Source organism: Numida meleagris, chromosome 5 (assembly GCF_002078875.1).
Source record: "Numida meleagris isolate 19003 breed g44 Domestic line chromosome 5, NumMel1.0, whole genome shotgun sequence".
NCBI lineage: Eukaryota > Metazoa > Chordata > Aves > Galliformes > Numididae > Numida > Numida meleagris.
This window is the reverse complement of record NC_034413.1, coordinates 41,187,170-41,205,832: the sequence shown is the minus strand read 5'-3', so window position 1 is coordinate 41,205,832 and position 18,663 is coordinate 41,187,170. Positions and strand designations below refer to the sequence as shown.

General features: G+C 39.2%; 1 protein-coding gene across 2 annotated transcripts; it reads right to left on the bottom strand.

The window, feature by feature from the left end:
* On the bottom strand, window positions 942-16,935 carry WDR75 (WD repeat domain 75). 2 transcript variants are annotated; one of them, XM_021399682.1, is made up of 21 exons: window positions 16,809-16,935; window positions 16,574-16,703; window positions 15,986-16,051; window positions 15,359-15,452; window positions 14,583-14,707; window positions 14,078-14,148; window positions 13,441-13,557; window positions 12,824-12,912; window positions 11,959-12,117; window positions 11,579-11,638; window positions 11,374-11,489; window positions 10,753-10,922; window positions 9,846-10,009; window positions 8,379-8,562; window positions 6,574-6,668; window positions 6,048-6,143; window positions 5,281-5,468; window positions 4,650-4,709; window positions 3,410-3,550; window positions 3,238-3,329; window positions 942-1,212 (listed from the first exon to the last, which is right to left on the bottom strand). In XM_021399682.1, the coding sequence occupies exons 1-21, from the start codon at window positions 16,892-16,894 to the stop codon at window positions 1,005-1,007; spliced, it is 2,511 nt and encodes an 836-aa protein (XP_021255357.1). In that variant the 5' UTR covers window positions 16,895-16,935; the 3' UTR covers window positions 942-1,004. The 2 variants fall into 2 exon arrangements, with proteins under 2 accessions (XP_021255357.1, XP_021255358.1); XM_021399683.1 differs by having other exon boundaries at window positions 5,281-5,450.

Genomic DNA, 18,663 nt, shown 5'->3' with positions numbered 1-18,663 from the left:
AAAGGGGGAGGAAAGGGGGAGGAAAGGGGGAGGAAAGGGGGAGGAAAGGGAAAAAATGTTGCCACTAATTACCTTGCTACTTCTGGTGTTAGATGAAAAGATAAAGTGTCGTCCACATTATTTTCAATGCAGTACTGAAGGCAGTAGTTTCCAAGTAGGGAGAACAACAGTTTACTGACAAAGAATATTTGAAGCATCATTCCTGTTTCCAACTATTGAGTATTTTTAGCAAAACATTGTTTCTCCAGAGCTACTAGTGAGGAACCCAACTTCCAGCAGCTTGCCTTCATATTGCAACATGACTAAGATACCATATCCATGTTTAGCCCCTCACCACAGAAGCTGCAGCTCTGGTGTGAGAGGTGCAGCAGTATGGTGGTCAGGAGATGCATCTTCTTCCAAGGTATGCAATTTTCTTGATGACTGGAATATAGTTTTCATTATGATCTAATACACTCAAGTACTCTATAAACACCAGCAAACGCATTAAGACCACAAAACATAAGGTAACTATGTTCTAGACTCAGATGTATTAAACCAGCTGTCAACCATCTCAAAAGCAGAGAAACCTCTACGAAGGACACTTGTTACTTACCCGTATACAGCACTTTTAACAACTATCCCAGATTGCCCTACCAGATCTTGAATTAAATAGTCTATAATCTCAAGTTGTTTGCTGCTCTTCCCTGGGGCTCAGTGACCTGGTCTCAGCTGGGGAGATTTGGTAACTGATCATGAGTAAAATAATCAATTCAGTTTTGCTAGAAGCCTTTTAAATGCACTTGCAAGGGGAAAAATACAGGTTAAATATTTTCTAAGATCAGAGAGAATCAGTAATAAAGCTAAGATCAGAGCCATTTTTTCAAAACTTTAATCCCTCCCCTCAGTTCTCTTTTCTTAGGGCAATAAAGGTTGCTAAAATTCAGGACCAAAGGACTTGAAAGATTTTTGGAAGAATATTTAATCCACAACGCTTCAACTTACACTATTAAAAAAAAGTAAGTTTAGAAAACTGATAGCCAACTATAGTCCGTCTTTCTTATTTTTCGTAGTTCTTTTTCCTCAGATTTAGACAGTTTGTGTGTTGTCTCTCCTAATGATTCTATAGGCATTGTATCTTCTTGTTTCATTTCAGTAACATTGTTTTCCTCATCTGAATCATCCTCTGCTTCTTCACTTTCCATTTCTACTTCATCAGGAACTTGTTCAGCACTGTAAAAGGATATGATTGGAAACAACCAATGAAATTAATGGGTAGTTATGATACTACAGAGTAAGTTATTCCAAAAGTAACTACAAGCAAGCACTGGATTTTTTGTTTTTAAATCTCAGTCTTCTGAGGAACTACTGAACTTCTCTTGCCAACTTAATTACAAGCCATTTTTCAAATAGCTGTCTTCTGCATTAAGTAAACTTACCAAGCGTACATTTTTTTTCTCTAAGCATAATACAAAAAAACATACTGTCAGAACACGCAGATTAATATTATGTAAAATGTTATCATTTCACAATCCCGTAGGATTAAAAACATAGAATAAACCAGCAGATGAAACAATACATAAGAAGGCTGGTCTTCTCTTTCAGACCTGAAAAAGGTTGCTTGGACTTAAAAATTAATACAATAACTAGCATGTTCTTAGGAATTTTTTAGTTGTTTTTTTTTTAAATACAGAGTGTTTTTTGGAAACAGCTGTTCCCTTCTGACTTGGCATACTTGAAAGAATCACACAGAAAACTTACAATTTGCAATGCAGTAATTTTACACTATTTATTCCAATGTCTGTTGCTTAACTCTTATTTTAGATATCATTAAGAATGTTCTACATGATAGAAGAGTGCTCCTAAATATCACCTGTTCTAATAAAGACTCATTTATCATGCATAAAATGTAAACTGAAGGTACACATATATAATGCATTAAAGTTATACTTAAATGGAAAAGAGAAACTGTTAAGTGTAGACCTTAAGATTAGGACTGTATTATTTATCATCTTCATTATGACATGGACAGTGGGAATGAATAGACTCTTGGCAAATTTGCAGTCAACACTAAGCTGAGTGCAGTTGACATCCTGGAGGGAAGGGATACCATCCAGAGGGATCTCAACATACTTGAGAGCTGGGCCCATGCAAACCTCAAGCAGTTCAATAAGGCCAAGTGCATGGTGCTGTACCTGACTTGGAGCAATCCGACATGAGTACAGGCTGGGCAGAGAATGCAATGAGAGCAGCCCTGTAAAGGATAACCTGGAGGCATCAATGGATGGAAAACCGAATATGAGATGTGCACTTGCAGCCCAGAAGGCCAATTGTATCCTGGGCTGCATCAAAAGATATGTGACCAGCAGGGAGGGAGGTAAATGTCTCCCTCTACTCTGTTCTCAGGAGACTCCATCTGGAGTACTGTATCTGGGTCTGGGGACCTCAGCATGAGAAGGGCATGGACCTGTCGAAGTCAATCCAGAGGAAGCCATGAAGATGATCAGAGGGCTGGAGGACCTCTCTTATGGAGAAAGGTTGAACGAGCTGGGCTTGTTCAGCCTGGAGAAGAGAAGGCCCTGGGGATACCTCATTGCGGCCTTCCAGTACTTGAGAAGAGCTTATAAACAGGAGGGAGACCAAGTTTTTACACAATCTGATGATGATAGGATAAGGGGGGATGGCTTTAAACTAAAAGAGGGGAGGTTTAGATTAGATGTCAGATGGTAATTCTTTATTCAGAGGGTGGTGAGGTGCTGGCGCAGGTTGCCCAGAGAAAATGTTGATGCCCCATCCCTGGAGGTGTACAGGACCATCCAACCTGGGTTGGATCAGGCCCTGGGCAGCCTGATCTGGTGGGTGGCAGCCCTGCCCATGGAAGCAGGATTGGAACCAGATGATTTTTAAGGTCCCTTCCAACTCAAGCCATTCTAGGATTCTATGATCCTTACCTGGAATAAAGTTAAATTCATAAAGAATATTTGAGTATCAAAAGACATATTTTGCTTACAAGCACGTTATGCCAAATGAAGGAAAACTAACAACAGCAATGAAAAAAGTGAATAGATTAAAAAGCTAATCTTGCATATCTCCCTCAATTTTTTTTTTTGCCATTAATATGTTGTATGAAGTATTCTACTAGCCTATATTAACAGCATAGTGAAGCATGCTGGAAAAAAAGTCTTACGCTTTAAATAAAGATGTATTTCATCTCAAGTAACTTAAATAACTCGGAAGGGTTCTTCCAATTTTTCTTACCTTTTTTTCTCTTTGGAGATGAGCAATGAATTAATAAATATAGGACACAGGAAGGAAGCAGATGGCAAAACGTGTGCTGGAGTGTGCAGGAGCTGAAGAGATACAAAAGAAGCTTCATGAAAGCTTCTGCTTGCAATTATTTTGCTTATATGCTTACTGTAATTACTCCCACCTCTTTGACAGCAGGGGAATCTTGCTCATGGTGACGGCGAACAACTTTTCCAAGGCCTATATCCCCCTGTGATTGTTGATGTCTGTGCTTTCCCAACAGCAAGCTAAATGGGGTCACAGGAAGACTTTCTTCTACTGCCAGCTTGAATAAAAAACACAACTTGTAACTGAAAGAGGACAAAGTTTTAACTAGAACTTTGTATCACAGATCTAAGTTCCATCTCATTTTCAGTTACCAAAATTCAAGTACAATTTAGAATCAACCCAGGTGACAAAATTCTACACTCAGGTTTAACTCAGCTGAACCACATGACATGGCTCTTTGTACTCATTCTCTCTCGGGCATCCTTTCCGACAAATTCCTCACAGAGGTAACAGAACTCTCTAGGCTCTGGATTTTTTCCTCTTCTGGAAAAAAGAACACCAGATGTTAGCTGGCTGATACACCACTTAACTTTGAAAACCAGAAGTTGGTGCACATGCCAGAAAAACTGAAATATGGCTTTCCTATGCCATTTATGACTAAAAGATCATTTACACCCCAGTATCTGCTGAATGAGCCACAAACGTGTATCTTGAGGTAGAACATGGTAACTTCCCTTCTGGCATTTTTCTAGATCAGCATCTCTCGATCCGAGCACTGAATTACATCATCCCTCACAAAGAAGCTGATTGCTTACAACCACATTCCAATTGAATTTTATCTAACAAAGATATTAGCTTCTGTTTTGATCTCTTTTACCTAACCAATTGGTCAATCAAATGTCACTGTTTTATTATGCTCACAAGGCATGGAACACTTCTTCAATGTGAATTTAAAAGATTGAATTTTCCAGACTACCTCTCCATGTAAGTACATACTGAAACAATTTTGAAGCTTCTTCTCACTGATAAATCAAAATGGACAACAGTTCCATCATCACTACAAAGTACCGAACAGACCAAATTCTAGATTCCAAGCATTAAAGAAATCAAAATAAAGAAGAAGAGAGCTTGTTTTAGTTCAGGGAAATGTGAAAGTAAGTGAGTAGCTTACTAATACTTCATTTTTAAAGGTTTTATGAACCGTAATTCTGCCAAAAAATAAGGAAGTACAGCCCCTTCAGATGATCGCCTGTGGCTTCATGCCAAGATATGGTGAGTCTTTTCATGAAGAAAGAGAATTTGAATCTGACAGATTAAACACCAAGAGAATTTGGACCCGCTCTGCCCACCCCTAAAAGAACTTTCACAAAAGTTACCTGTTTGCTTGACAGTGTAAGTCTTTCTTCTGGAGACTTTGTGCTAACTGTCAATAGCTCCTAAAATAAAGAATGATGTAGAAGAATTAAAATACATGAAACTGCTTTCTGTATTTCAGTACCTTGTCTACAGAAGTTTGGCCCAAAAGCTTTTGTTGGAGCAGAAGAAACAGACATCTCTTTATTTTAGAAAGAACCCGAAGGAAGCATGAATGGATCTAAAGGCTCTGGATAGCCTTTCTGGGTGGAATGGAAAACAAACAAACAAAAACCAATCACCCAAATAAAAGACAGAGAATTGATTATCATATGAAACATTTGCATAACTAGCAATACTACAGCTTCTACATACTTAAGTTAAACAGCATAGAAAGTGTTCCCATGTTACCTAGTTTCTCACATGCACAAAGCAGCAGAAACTACAAGAAGCAGAAAACCAGTAAATAATCAATTTTGAAGTTAAGCTATTTTAGCATTGGAAAGCTTTTATTAAAGAACTAAGTATAGCTTTTGCTTCTTTGAAATCATAAAAGAAAATCCTTACACTCAGCAGCAGTTGAGTATCAATCCACATTTAGGATTATTCCCCCCCCCCCAAGGACCACCTTCACCACCAGTCACTATTTCTTACTTGCATATCAGTCAGAAAAAATAGTTGGGATCTTCTTAGCCAAAGGTATTTTTCTGAGCCAATTGTTTCAGGTACATCTCTTGGAACGAAGGCAGCAAACTGGATCTTTTCCTTACAAAACTTTCTCTGGATACAGATTGGCCGTGGCTCATTTGGCTTAAACACAAACACTGCAAATACAAGAAAGTCTTCCCCTTAAATCATAAAATTCTTACCTTTCTGGATAGTTGTCAAAGTGCAATGCATCATAGCCAGTAAGTGCTGGATGGGACTGACTTTAAACAGGAATCATACTTTGATATGCTCAACACATAATTTAAGGTACTTTTCATAGCATTCCTATCTTAAGAATACACTTGGAAATTAACTTTTCTGTAGAACAGTAGTTCTGGAAAGATTAATCTTAACTTATATCAAAAGTCTAACACATAGCTATATAGTTCAACCACACTTTTGCATTTATAGGTGAGGGTTGAGACCATACAAGACCCTCACCCAGAGGACACAGTTAATCTTATGCTACGTTCTGTACTGTAGACAAACTATTGGAAGAAAAGATGGAGAGCATATTGTTTAGATACTGGAATGTACCAATATTTAATTGTTGCTGCAAAACATAGCTCAGTTTTCCCTGGGTCAAACACAGACTCAGGTCTGTCTAATGGCTTTTATGGAGCTGAATTCTAAGAAAACCTTTTATAGAAATTATGCTTTCACAGTTTTAAGTTCCACTGACTACTTCTTGTCAAAAAAGCCTTTGTACTTACAGCTGGACTCTTTTAAGAGCCATGAGACAGCAGCAATATGTTCTGAAAGGGGATCAGGTTGCAGAACTATGACGTTGAGGTGGGCACTCCATTCCACTGAAAAGCAAATACAGCAATAGCCAGATGTGAAAAGAAAGAATTCTATTCAGGTGCTTTGCCAAATAAAAGGTCAAATGGAAAAGACTCACAAGGCTTAACCCCTGGAAAAAGCATACAACTTCAGTTATTCCCAGATTAATAAAAAAACACACAAACATTATCAACTCCCTCTAAAAACAAAGGAAACATTAGCTGTTATTGTGTTATCAATCATCTAAAATAGAATTTGTTATGCACATGCATGCTAAGCACATGTATACTGGGGGAGATACTATCTATACTCAGGTACAAAAGACATTACAACTCCACAGGATATTCTGTAGTGGGTCAATCTAGAATCAAACTAGAATTATTTTAAGGTATCATCGTATATTCGAGGGTTAAACGTTATTGCTTTCACTCTAGCACACATTTAAGCTGATCTTACATGCACAACTGAGCAGGTTCCAGCAACACAGAAAGCCATGATCAGTGGCACCAATAAGGTACTTGGAACATGTTAGTCTCCCAAAGCAGATGTTCCTACAGAAGTAAAAAGTCAAAACAAATTAATGATTTTTAGCTTTTGTTTTTGTTTCTCTATATAGTTTTGATTCACAAGTCACAAAAACATTCATTAAAGATTTAGTTCTGATATTTAATCAGAAGTTTGCATTTTGCTTTCACCTCTAGTAGCAAGGAACACGCACAACCACCACATGTAGATCTGGGAGATTTCAAGTATGCATGAATCTTTAAGGACTACAGAGAATTTGGAACTGTTCATACAACATTCTGACGTTAAGCAGTGATTTTAAAGCTCATAAATAAGTAACAAACCTTTAATTACTACAAAGTGCTAACATTGGGGTTGGAAAAAAAACCTCTAGAATTTCTAGCACTGTGCTAAGCACTAGAAGAAAGGAAGTAGTAATAAATAAATAAAATCAGTTATATTCTTACAGGTTGCTCTGACTGAAGAAAATGTGTGATTTGCTTTCAATCACTTTAATTTCTTGTTCTTGTTTGAGAATAAAAGAACAGATTTCTAATGCTACATGAGAATGCTTTCAAAAAGGCAAAAAAAGAAATTCTATTAAAGCATAGCCCTTTGAACTTACATACTTAATAGAAGTTTAATATAGTAAATAGAGTACCTTATTTCATTTTAACATAGCATATAGTGAAAGCTTCAAAAGGAAAAACTCTCAAGGGAAAACCTTGCCACTGTACTAAGCTGTCAAGAGAAGCATTTCCCTGAGATACAATGAAGTTGTGCTAACACGCTCTCATGATTTTCCTGCAGACCCATTTTAGAATCATACTTTTCAATTTCTAATCTTAGAGAACCAGTACAAACAAAATGGACTCATTCCAAAACACGAAAGCAAGAAATCTCCTCATCTTTCAGTGATTCTTCATTTCAGAGGCTTTAAAACATTGTGAAAGTGCAATGTTTTACTTTTCGTTTTAGATGTTTTCTAGATATAGATACATTTGGAACCTTTCACATTAGTCCAGTAATGATGTGGAGAAGCAGCTAGAGAAGAACTGAAAGAGAATGCTACCATTCAGTTTTAGCACCTTCCTCACTCGGAATTTGTTTAGATACAGAGATCTGGCAGAGAGCTTAACCAGATGAAGTAAGTAAGTGAGGTCACTTACTGGGCTGTTTTTCTAAGACAATTGTCAAATTAGATACTTTACCTGGATCACAAACTACTGTACATTTGCACAGCCCTAGATGCTTATTAGCTAGGTTGTCCTATTCTTTGAGTCTCTATCCTTTCTCCTTACCATGGATCTATGCCATTCCTCATTATCCTTATACAACAAAGTGGTCTCTAGATCTTCTGGATATCTTTTATTGTTGCAGCACCCAATAGAACATGCTGGGATGGTCTGCGAGGCAAACACAGACTTTCCAGCAAAGGCTAGCAACAGTCAAGATACACGCCTTGTAATGCGGACAATAATGTCAGTATGGCTTTGTGGTTATTTGATAGAACTCCTATTTGAATTGAAGAATAAAACACTAACAAGAATAAAATACTAACTTATTACATTTATACTCCTTCAGTGCTTTGATTCATCTCCAGATTGATGGGGAACTTTTAATTAGTCTTTTCTATATATGAACTTAAGACTATTAAACTCAATGCTTGTATGAACATACCCAATCTTGAAGATAAATCAATTCTTTCTGTTCTGAGAAGTTCAAATAAGAAAGAAGCAGCCAGATGAAAAACATACCTTATTTTTCCAGGTGGATGGCAAAATGTACACTTAAGATCCCAAGTACTAGAATCCCATACAGTGACAGTTTCTTCAAAGCTAACAGCAAGCAAAGAGCCATCCTCTGAGAAACAGCAGTTAGTAGCCTGGTAGTTGTGGTAGCTGCCTACGAAGTCACAGCTCCAACTCAAACTTTGCTGTGCTGCAATGAATAATCAAATTAATTACATTAGACACGAAGAGAGAATTCGAATACTATTGCTGCAAAATTGTCTGAAGAACAAGAAAATTTTCTTTCAGAAGGCTTAAATCTTTCTTAAGTATGGAGAATCTACAAGCATCTAATAGGTTTTCCATGTGCCCTCGGTTTTGCATCTCAACAGTGAATCCTATGATTGATATGGTACAGTATGGGTGTTTATTTTGCCAATAAACAGGCAGGCATTAGATTAAAAAAAGATACTAAAGTATTCCAGTTCAACATCTAGTATTATTAAATACCTTGTTCTTCCAAAACTGTAGCAAGAACTTGAGTGTTAATAAAAGTTTGAACACGAGTTGCATTTGATTCCAAGAAAGCTTGTGTTCATTTACACAAAGCTTCAGGGTAACAAAGCAATCTGTCAGTATGCTTTCTTGTCTTGTTTAACCTGCCAGTGTGTTCTACTGACGAACTTTTCCTACAGTTGATAATTACTATAAAATAACGAAGTGATGCGCTTACAATCTAACATACATATTCCAGTATAAATAAACTTGTACAGCCTGCCTTTAAAACTTATGACTAGGATAAGGAAAGAGAGGAAAATAAGTTCAGCCCATGCTAAGATGTCCTTTATATTTATGTAACAGCTATGAGTTGATGGTGAAAAGACCTGCCTACAAGGCCGGAACTAGTACGCTTCTTTAAAGGCACAGCACCATCTGGAGGCACAGGGAGTGATTTGCTACAAATAAAAACGTCAAAGCATAGTCTGCATATGAACTAGTTCGTTTATAATTTGCCGCAAAAAAAAGCTGCAGCACATTGAATCCTTCCACCTACACATTCCTCTCCTTCCCTGGACAAATACACAAGGGAATTCAATATTAATTTGTACTTTTCTGCATGTCATGGAACATAACTCTGTCCTGTGTTCTACTTCTGTGAGCAGAATTCTCAAGAACACTAGACTCATAGAAAAAGAAAATCCAGTTTCCTAGAGTGGAGAAATAATTTTAAAAACAACCCTTTAAATAATGAATATAGGCTGTCATTCCCTTCTGCAGCAAGTTCAGTATAGACCTTACGTGGAGGTTCCTTATACTATAAATTCTCATACTGCAAAACTATGGCAGGAGTCTGTGGCAGAGGACACTAAGGAGAATGCAATAATCTATGCAACAGCATTAATAAATAAATGGATGGGAGTAGATGGTCTAGTTTTGAAAGGATTAACCTAGGGTCAGCATTTCTATAGCGTGTTGCAAGGTGGCCATACTTACCCTCTGGATCAGTGTCTTCCACTATCACCCAGACTTTAAACACACAATCTCTGCCAGCTGTTACCAGCATCAGAGATTCATCTTCCAGTTCATCCATGTCACGGAAGCACATAGCCGTTATGTGATCCTCGTGAGGCATACTTATTCTAGTATTCAGTTTAAAGCTACAGTGAAAGAATCAAAGAAACTTCTAATTAGGTAGTTAAAATGGTATTGGATTTACAGATCCATTTTCTCTAATCACTTTCACACTCAAGAGATGGCATCTTGGCACCAAAAAATAATTATTACGTAAATAAACATCACTCTCAAATATTCAGCCGGAAAATAGGGCAACCTTTCCCATATTTAGGTTATCAATCACACTTCTACTACTAAACAAATCAGCATTATTTTGCTTTGTTTCCTCTTTAAAAAGATAACTTTTAGACTTATATATATATTTTTTTTACAAATAAGAAGTTGGAGAAATGTATGAACTAGAGGCATATGTTAGCTAAAAAAAATAAAAAAAACAACCAAAGAGTAAAAATTTTATGTAACCTACAGAGACTGATCAATTAACAGTGGATTTGAGAGGGGCTGGAAAACCAAATATGCTGTAGATACATTCCATCCAGTCCACTATTTTAAGATCAAATAAATACAGGAATTAAAGCCCCCAAATAGCCTGTGTAATTAATATAAGCAAATAGAGCAAGTATTCACAATTGCAATTTATTTCAAGTTTGTGGGTTGTTTCAAATGTGCGTGACACAGATGGTAATCCCTTCCTACGGTCTTCTCTACAGTGTTATCAGTTGATTTGGAAAACCTGGTCTTTTCAAGACAAAGCTTGTACAAATATTTGCGTGATGCTTACGATATAGACTCTGACATCTAGAGGGCCAGCTCTAATTATCATTACCTTTGTGTTTCCTCATCAAAGAACCACAGCTTCAACTGTAACTCAAGTTCAGTTTCTTCTCTCTCTTCTACTGTTGCTAACCACTTGCCTTGTGCACTAAATGCAATTTTTACCAAGTCAGATTGGTTCAAACCTGCTTGGTGGATGTATTCTTGTTGAACAATATCCAACTGCAAAACAAAACAAAGTTTCAAAATTCAAGGGCAGATTTATAGATATCATTCACAAAACAAAGGAGGAGAAAGGATGTCCTGAAAGCACTGATTAGAACTGAGCGTACTGTGGCATAAAACAACTTGGGAAAAGCAATACTATGGCATGTAAATGCCACAATAACATTAAGAGGATACTGAAGGGGATTTTACTTACAGATTTTTTTATATTTAACTTGTGAGAGGAACAGGACATCAGCAGGTGAATAAATCATTCCAAACAGGGTCTACCTACGCTTACAAGTAATAGAAGATTCTAACAAAGCAGAAAAAAGTCTCAGGCTGGAATCCAGTCCCATAGTACAGCTGCCTGCTTTTTTCTTGTTTGCCATTTTCAGTCTTCAAAGAAATTCTGATGCATAAGTTGAACAAAGAAATGAAAAGGTTAGCACAGGCCTGTCCAACTTACACTGTATAGCTGTTTGTCACTTTGGAGACAATAGAACTGCAAGTGGCCAGGCTCTCCATTCAGTACCAAAGCTTTGGTTCTAGGATCAACTACTAGACCAGTCTTGACATCCCTGGCTGGGAATAAAAATAAGACGACAAATGATCTATGATTGGAAGCGACACATTCTACGCCATAAGCAGGAAATAAACTTTAGTGCACATACCTTTAATTAGCCCTTGAATAGTTTTGGAAAATCTCAGGTTGCTGTTTACTATTGTAATTCCTGAAAGGAAAAGCATATAAAGTCTGGCAAAAAGCTTTCACAAAGTAACCACATCTATGGTGGGGAAGGGACTTCAGTTATCTCTACTTAATCCAATATATATAGGATACATATCTATCTTTTCACAATCTGTCAGACTCCTAAATCAAGATGGAAAGCCAAGCTACAAGCAGTCCTCAGACAAATTAGCAGAACCAATGAAAGAGCAAAAGACTGCTTCAAGCATCTGTCTGTACGCAGTGTTTAGTTAATTCATCTGAAAGTAACAAAACAGAGCTCATCCAGATTTGCATTAAGTGGTACTTAAAATATTGGCATACTGTTGTCTGCATGCGAGGTGCAATAGAAAGTGCCATCAGATGAAATGGAGACGTATTCAATAGCAGATCCCAAGCGAGGAAGGAAATCCCTCTTGCAGTCTGATCCACTGTGCCACTGAACTAGAACAGATTCAACTCCTCCACTCAGTAAGCTGGTTCCTTTTCAGATAATAAACATGCAGTTAGAGGTTTTGTTTTAAAAATATCATCGGCATGTATGTTGCAATGACAGACACACTTAGATTTCCTAAAAACCTTTCTTAAACTGTCACTTACCAATCAATTATTCTTCATATCTAGCCTGCACAATACACATAGGTACACTTCTTGTAAAACCATGTAAAATTTACACAGAAACTTGCATGAATGCTTTGGGAATATTAAATCCCATTACTTTTTGAATCTGTTGAGTACTTGTGTTAGAATATAGCTTATTTGTTTTCCTTCAGCAAGAAGTATTTTGCAGTGAGAAGTATGCTAAGGAATACATTCACATGAAAGTTAACTGGATTTTTGCCACTAGGTTTGAGCTCAGTCAAGCCTGACTTGATTTATTTGGATTCAGACAGACTGTGGCAAGGACTCATGGGTACTGCTGGTGAAAGGGAAGAATGTGGTGGGTAGGGTGGAAGCTATAAGAAGACAGGTTAGATTTTACATTCTGTCAAAGAGAGCAGATATTTGACATTATGATTGTCAATCAAAACAGTATCAAGAAAGCACAGCTGCTCTCACTTTTATTTAAGATCCTTCCTGGACATACTTAGAATACTAGAAATTAATTTGTTATTAAGTGGATTAATGTGAACTTCTGTTGATTTCTCCATTCCCAACTCTTTGACTTTTAAAGTTTTTTTGTACTCACCTTCTACAGAAAAAGCCAGATCCGTGACTTTATCATGATGCCAGTGCAGTGTAGAGTATGTGTACTCTTTTTTGTGGTCGAAATTCCTCCTGTGGAGATGGAAGAGAACAGTTCTTTAAATGCAGTCATTGACAACAGAGCAAACAAAGGGGAATACTGAATACCATCCTTTTCTCTAACCTCTTGACTATAGTATCCTGTATGCTCCAGTGGTACAAAAGGAAGGAATGGTACCAGCAGCTTTCCTGATGCACACCGTACATCTTAAACATACTTGGCAAGCTGATTATTCTTCACCATGCAATTTCAGTAGCGTACTAGTCACTAGGACTCTAGCTGCCCACAAACAGTTACTTCAACAGCTCTTATATTTTTCAAATACACAGTAAAATAGTGGTGTAGCTTAACAGAAATATTTTCCCATTTGACATTAAACTAAAGCTGTACCCTAAAGTCAACGTCAGTATTACAGGCCAAAGGGTTTGCCATTCTTTGCTCTCTTTGATTTCTGAAAATCACAATGGTAAGAACTAACTAGACTGCTCTGCTCAGGTTTCACTTAATTTCCATGGTCAAGTCAGTCTATGGGGTACACAGATGAATCAAAATAAGCATACCAGAGACGAATCTTTCCATCAGCGTGGCCAGTTGCAATACAATCCTCCTGAGGATGGCAGGCTACACAAGTAAAGACATTGTTTCCACCTTTTCTTTTTGTTGCACTCAGAGAAAACCTTCAAAAGTTAGGAAAGCAACTTCAATTATATACAGCATTTTGTTTTTTTTTTTGTTTTTTTTTTTTGTTTTAAAAACAAAGCTTCAAATGGATCAGCTGATGCACAAATGCACCTAAGAATAATTCTGACTTGAAAAATTAAGCATCTCCAAGTTGTTAAAAAACCAACATACATACTCCAAAAAAATAGTGACAGATTTCTTTCTTTTTTATTTCATTAGATCTTTGGCTTCAATCAAGCTGCAAGACTTTGCTTTGTTCCACCCTCCCCGCCTGCTTTGTCCTTGCCCAAACTGTCCTTTGTTTCAGTCCAACATCAGCCTAAGTATTTATCTGAAAAAAATAAATACTTGAGCTGAAAAGATAAGCTACCAATACAACTACTGCGAATACTGTCTGACTCTTTAAGAGAAGCTTCTTAAACACTATCTACGTCCAGTTGAGCATACATCTCTCCAGTTAACACAAACATTTTTAATGTATCAGACTGAAGCAATACTTGACATTTTCATTCTTACCTGTTCAATTGTTTCCGTTTAAAAAAATAGACTTGGAGATTAATACCCTTCACTGATGCCACGTATTCACCCTGTTACAGTAAAACAGGGATCAAGAAGTCAGAACATACAGATTGTGTACTTACAGAAGTATGAAAGAAAAAAAAAATAGAGAAAATTGTGTTTCACTACAAAGTAATTGAAATTGGAGACAAGACAGAAGCTGATGTTAAATAAATCGTTTCCTGTTATAAATTACTTTTTTCCTTTAAAGAAAGCATAGTACTTACAGATTACAAAGTCATTTGTTTTGTCAAATGGAGCTTGAAAAGCTTGTGCAGAAATCAGAGCAGCATGCAAATCATGCAAAAAATAGGGCCAAGAAAGGTTCATAAAGTTATTATTTAAAAAAAAAAAAGATTTGATTAATGAGTCTGAAGTTCTCCTGTACTTCTATAAAAGCAAAAACTGTATATAGGTTATTTGGAAAGTAAGCAAACACCAATCCCCCCACAGGTCAATATACCTCTCTTCCAAATGCAGTACACTTTGGTGATGCGTCCACACGCTCCAAAACCACGGACAGTTCCTTGGCTTCCATATCTTGGCCTGCTGCTTTTGTCAGCTTAACTGAGACCAGCTGGAATGTACCTGGCCAAAAGAAAATGTGTTATCAAAAAACTTTTACAAACAAATTTATGCATGTACACTATAAAGGAGATCTGCGACCAATCTACTGCAACGCATTAGTAACTTTCAGTATTTTTTTAAAAGAATACTTTTCAAAAAATAATTGTTTTGGATATTCTAATTCAAACAACAGTACTGAAGTTCAAGGCCAAGATTGTGGATTCTGGTGCAGCTATGAGCAGAAAGCAAGAAAAGCTGCATGACTCGCTCCGAAGTGACAGTCATAGAAAGAGTGAGGCCAAGCTACATTTATGTTTATTTCAGACAAAATTCCAGGAAAAAAATATGCATGCACGCTATTCAATTGGGAGAGAAGTCTCAAATATTGTGGTACTTTATGTCACAGTAAGGACTGCATAAAGATTTATCGTATCTCCAACATCACATACGTGCACAGTGAGGATAAGCACTCTTCTAGTCAGATACAGAATTCAAATCCCACAGAATGAAAACAAAACATGATATACAAAATACAGAACTGCAGACATCTGTCCTAATGTTCACAGAATATCAAGACTAATACATTAAAGCACCTCGCAGCGTACTGTTCAATCAGATAACATAGCTCAGACAGACAATAACATTGTAAGGATGACACAAATCACACCATACCTCGTTCACCACTCTTTGGAATTATTACAAACATGGAGTCCTCAGAAGTAGGAAGTGCGTACAGTGCGAGAAGCTTGTATCCTACAGTGAACGTCTCGTGGAAAAATAAAAGGCCAACAATTATTACATGAGACCACATCATTTTCAACAGACTCAAAACGTTTTTTAATTTACAAATAAGAAAAGCAGATGTGTTTTAAAGAAATCCTGCTGTATTAAAATTCTCAGTGCCAAGGCAAACAAGAATTATACTCTAACAAGAACTGAAACCAGTGTTAAAACAGCACTATTAAAATACGAGACATCAGATTTAGTGAAAAACTCTCACTATCAGTATGCCACAGACTGCAGCACATTCCCTATGAACTACATTGGACACTAAACTGTAGTAACTAGCACAGTCAGTAGATAGCCCTTATTGCTCAAAAAAGATTATGTGTCACCATTAATTTCTGTGGTGACAGGCATATCACTGGCAGCATTGTATTACTGCTGCACACTGTGAGATTTCAGGCTGTGTTAACAGTGGAACTGCGCGTGGCAGACTGACTTGCGTGCACCCCGGTTTTACTGCCGATGGGTCAAGAATAACATTGATATTTACTCAACAGGAACAACTCAACATACTTTAATAAGAATCCCATCCGTGAAGTCCCACAGCTTAATGGTGCCATCAAGGGAGGAAGAATAGAGCTGAGAAAAAAAAAAAAAAAACAACACAGCAACCAATAAACAAAATAGAAGTTACAGCAACATAACGAAATCATACATAAAATCTCTGCCTCGTGCTGAAGGACTGATCAGCGGCACTGAGATTCACTGTGGTTGAATCAGTGCAAATGGAGGACATAGAAAAGCTCCGTGCTGCCTTCAAACAAAGGACAGAAGAAACACAACACTACGATTCTAGCTCAAAGTACTTGCTTCCACAAAGCGTGAAGGAAGCAGATATTTGTGTGGAATCACGGAGCACGCACAGACATCTGTTACATTCACGTATGTTGCACAGACAGTACGTGGATGCATCCACCTTTGCAAACGATTCCTGCCTACACAGACACCAGCACAAAGCAGCCATTTGAGCAGCAGGAGCAAACAGGGCCGCGCAGACAGACGGAGTAGCCGGCGACTGCCGGGATCAGCCCAACCCGCAGGTGCCGGTGGCACGACGCGCGCGTCCTTTCCTCGCACGGCCACGACGTTGCCCCGGCTCACCTGCAAGTGGTTGTGCGGGGCGAGCTGCACGTCCGTCACCAGGTCGCTGTGGCCTCGCAGCAGCCGCACCAGCTCCTCGGTAGCCACGCTGTACATCTTCACGAAGTCACCGGAGGCGCACAGCAGGAACCTGCGAGGGGAGGAGAGCCGTGAGGGCCCCGCGGGGTCACTCGGACCCGGCCGGCAGGCCGCTAGCTACCGACCCGGAGTCTCGGCCCCCCGCCGCCCCGCTTGCCTGGCGCCGGCGGAGAAGACGGCCCGGGCGCCGTGCGGAGCGCTGCCGCCGCATCGCACCACGCGGAGCGCCGCTGGCGCCACCATCTTCCTCGAGCGGAACCGCCGGGCCGCCCTTCCGCCGCGAAGCCCCGCCCGCTGCGCGCGCCGGGGTTGCGCGCGCCGGGGTTGCGCGCGCCGGGGTTGCGCGCGCCGGGGTTGCGCGCGCCGGGGTTGCGCGCGCCGGGGTTGCGCGCGCCGGGGTTGCGCGCGCCGGGGTTGCGCGCGCCGGGGTTGCGCGCGCCGGGGTTGCGCGCGCCGGGGCCGTTGTCCGTCATCCCTGTGTGAGGGAAGGCTGGGCGGGCTCGCGCCCCGAGCAGCTCCCGCGCAAGGGCTGTGTCCCCGCTGAGGGACGAAGGGAGCGGTGCTTGCAGCTCACGGACAGCCGTCCGGGTTGCCGCTGTTGAAAAGATCTCTGGTATGCGTTTAGTTGGTTGTTAAACAGCCCTAGGTAAAGTGACGGGTACCCTCAAACTGGAACACGGAAAGTTCCATACAAACACAAAGAACTTCTTTACAGTCCCCCTGTAGCAGGGGATGGACTGGGTGATCTCCAGAGCTCCCTTCTGACCCCTGCAATGCTGTGATTCTCTGACATGTTTTTATTATTAAATGTGTGCTACAGCAGTATGACTGTGTCATTTTAAGAAGTTAGTTGTAAGCTCTGAAGATCATGAGAAACAAACTACACGGGGCTCCTGAAAACCATTAAACTAAGGTGGTAAATACCAGGCCTATGGTAGTGGCACAGCCAGGTCAGTGCAATGCACGGTCAGAGTCACCCTATACGTGGCCCACGTTACTTAACAATTATACAGTATGACTACAGATGAAAACGTGTGTATCAGAACTACCAAATGGCATTATGCTGTTGAAATGATGTAAACTGTGATGACGTTACTGGGTACTAATCTTTTGGCATGGTGAGGGGTGACCAACTTGTGCTAGAGGAATCAGGGCAACCCTGTGCTGAGAGCAGTGGCTGTGCCCTGGGAGCCCGTGTTCTGTACCAGTGGCTCAGTGCTTCTGTCTTTTCTCCTATCCCATGCGTTATTTTCTTGCTCTTTTCTCCCATTTCTACACTTTGCACCGACGTACTTTTCATCCACTTGGAAGTCTTTCTACTACCATGCTGTGAATAAAGAAATTTGATCCTGAAAGCCTCACCTCTTATATAAGGAGTGGAAGGTTGTGTATGGTACTCATGGTCAGGTCACACTTCATGAAACGGCTGATAGTATTTTCCCAAAGTTTCCTTTTCTAAAAAACATAACTGAAGAATTTTTGTGTTCCAAGTTAAAGCGGTTGTCATAAATTCTCTGGTAGTTCTGTAAAAACTTTTTAGCGTGCTTTTGTTCAATGCATGTAATCTAGCCTTTTAGTTCAGTGTCATAATGTGGTTTTTTTAAGTGGCAAAAACCTGGCTTTGTGCACAGATTGATAAATTTAAACAGGCATATAAACAACTAGAACAGCTCCTTAGAATTTTGGGGAGATTTGGGGGGTAAGAGTTGCCAAAAAGTATTTGGTTTGTGGTTTTCAAATGAGCGAGGAGCAAAACCAATCTCAGCTGCTGACTGTTTTAATTTTTCTTCACTTGGTTGAAGTGGGCCTTTGTGTGGTTTTCTAATTTGTTCAGATTTACACACTGTATATAAAATTTGTATGTCTGTCTGTGCAAAGCCAGATAAATTTACTAATGTTTCTTCCAAAATAATATCTTGGTTCTATTGGGGATTGTGGTGCTTTCAGCATGGTGCTTATTTAGGAAGAGCTGTGACTTTCGGAGTAAAGTGCTACAAGGTATAGTTTTATTG

Bases quoted from the DNA above. Each gene is read 5' to 3' on its own strand.
- WDR75 (XM_021399682.1), bottom strand. From the start codon at position 16,894: ATGGTGGCGCCAGCGGCGCTCCGCGTGGTGCGATGCGGCGGCAGCGCT. The intron at 13,558-14,077 runs GTAAGAATGAAA...TAACTTTTGAAG, and splicing joins AAACGGAAACAATTGAACAG to GTTTTCTCTGAGTGCAACAA. The intron at 11,490-11,578 runs GTATGTGCACTA...TTTTATTCCCAG, and splicing joins TATTCAAGGGCTAATTAAAG to CCAGGGATGTCAAGACTGGT.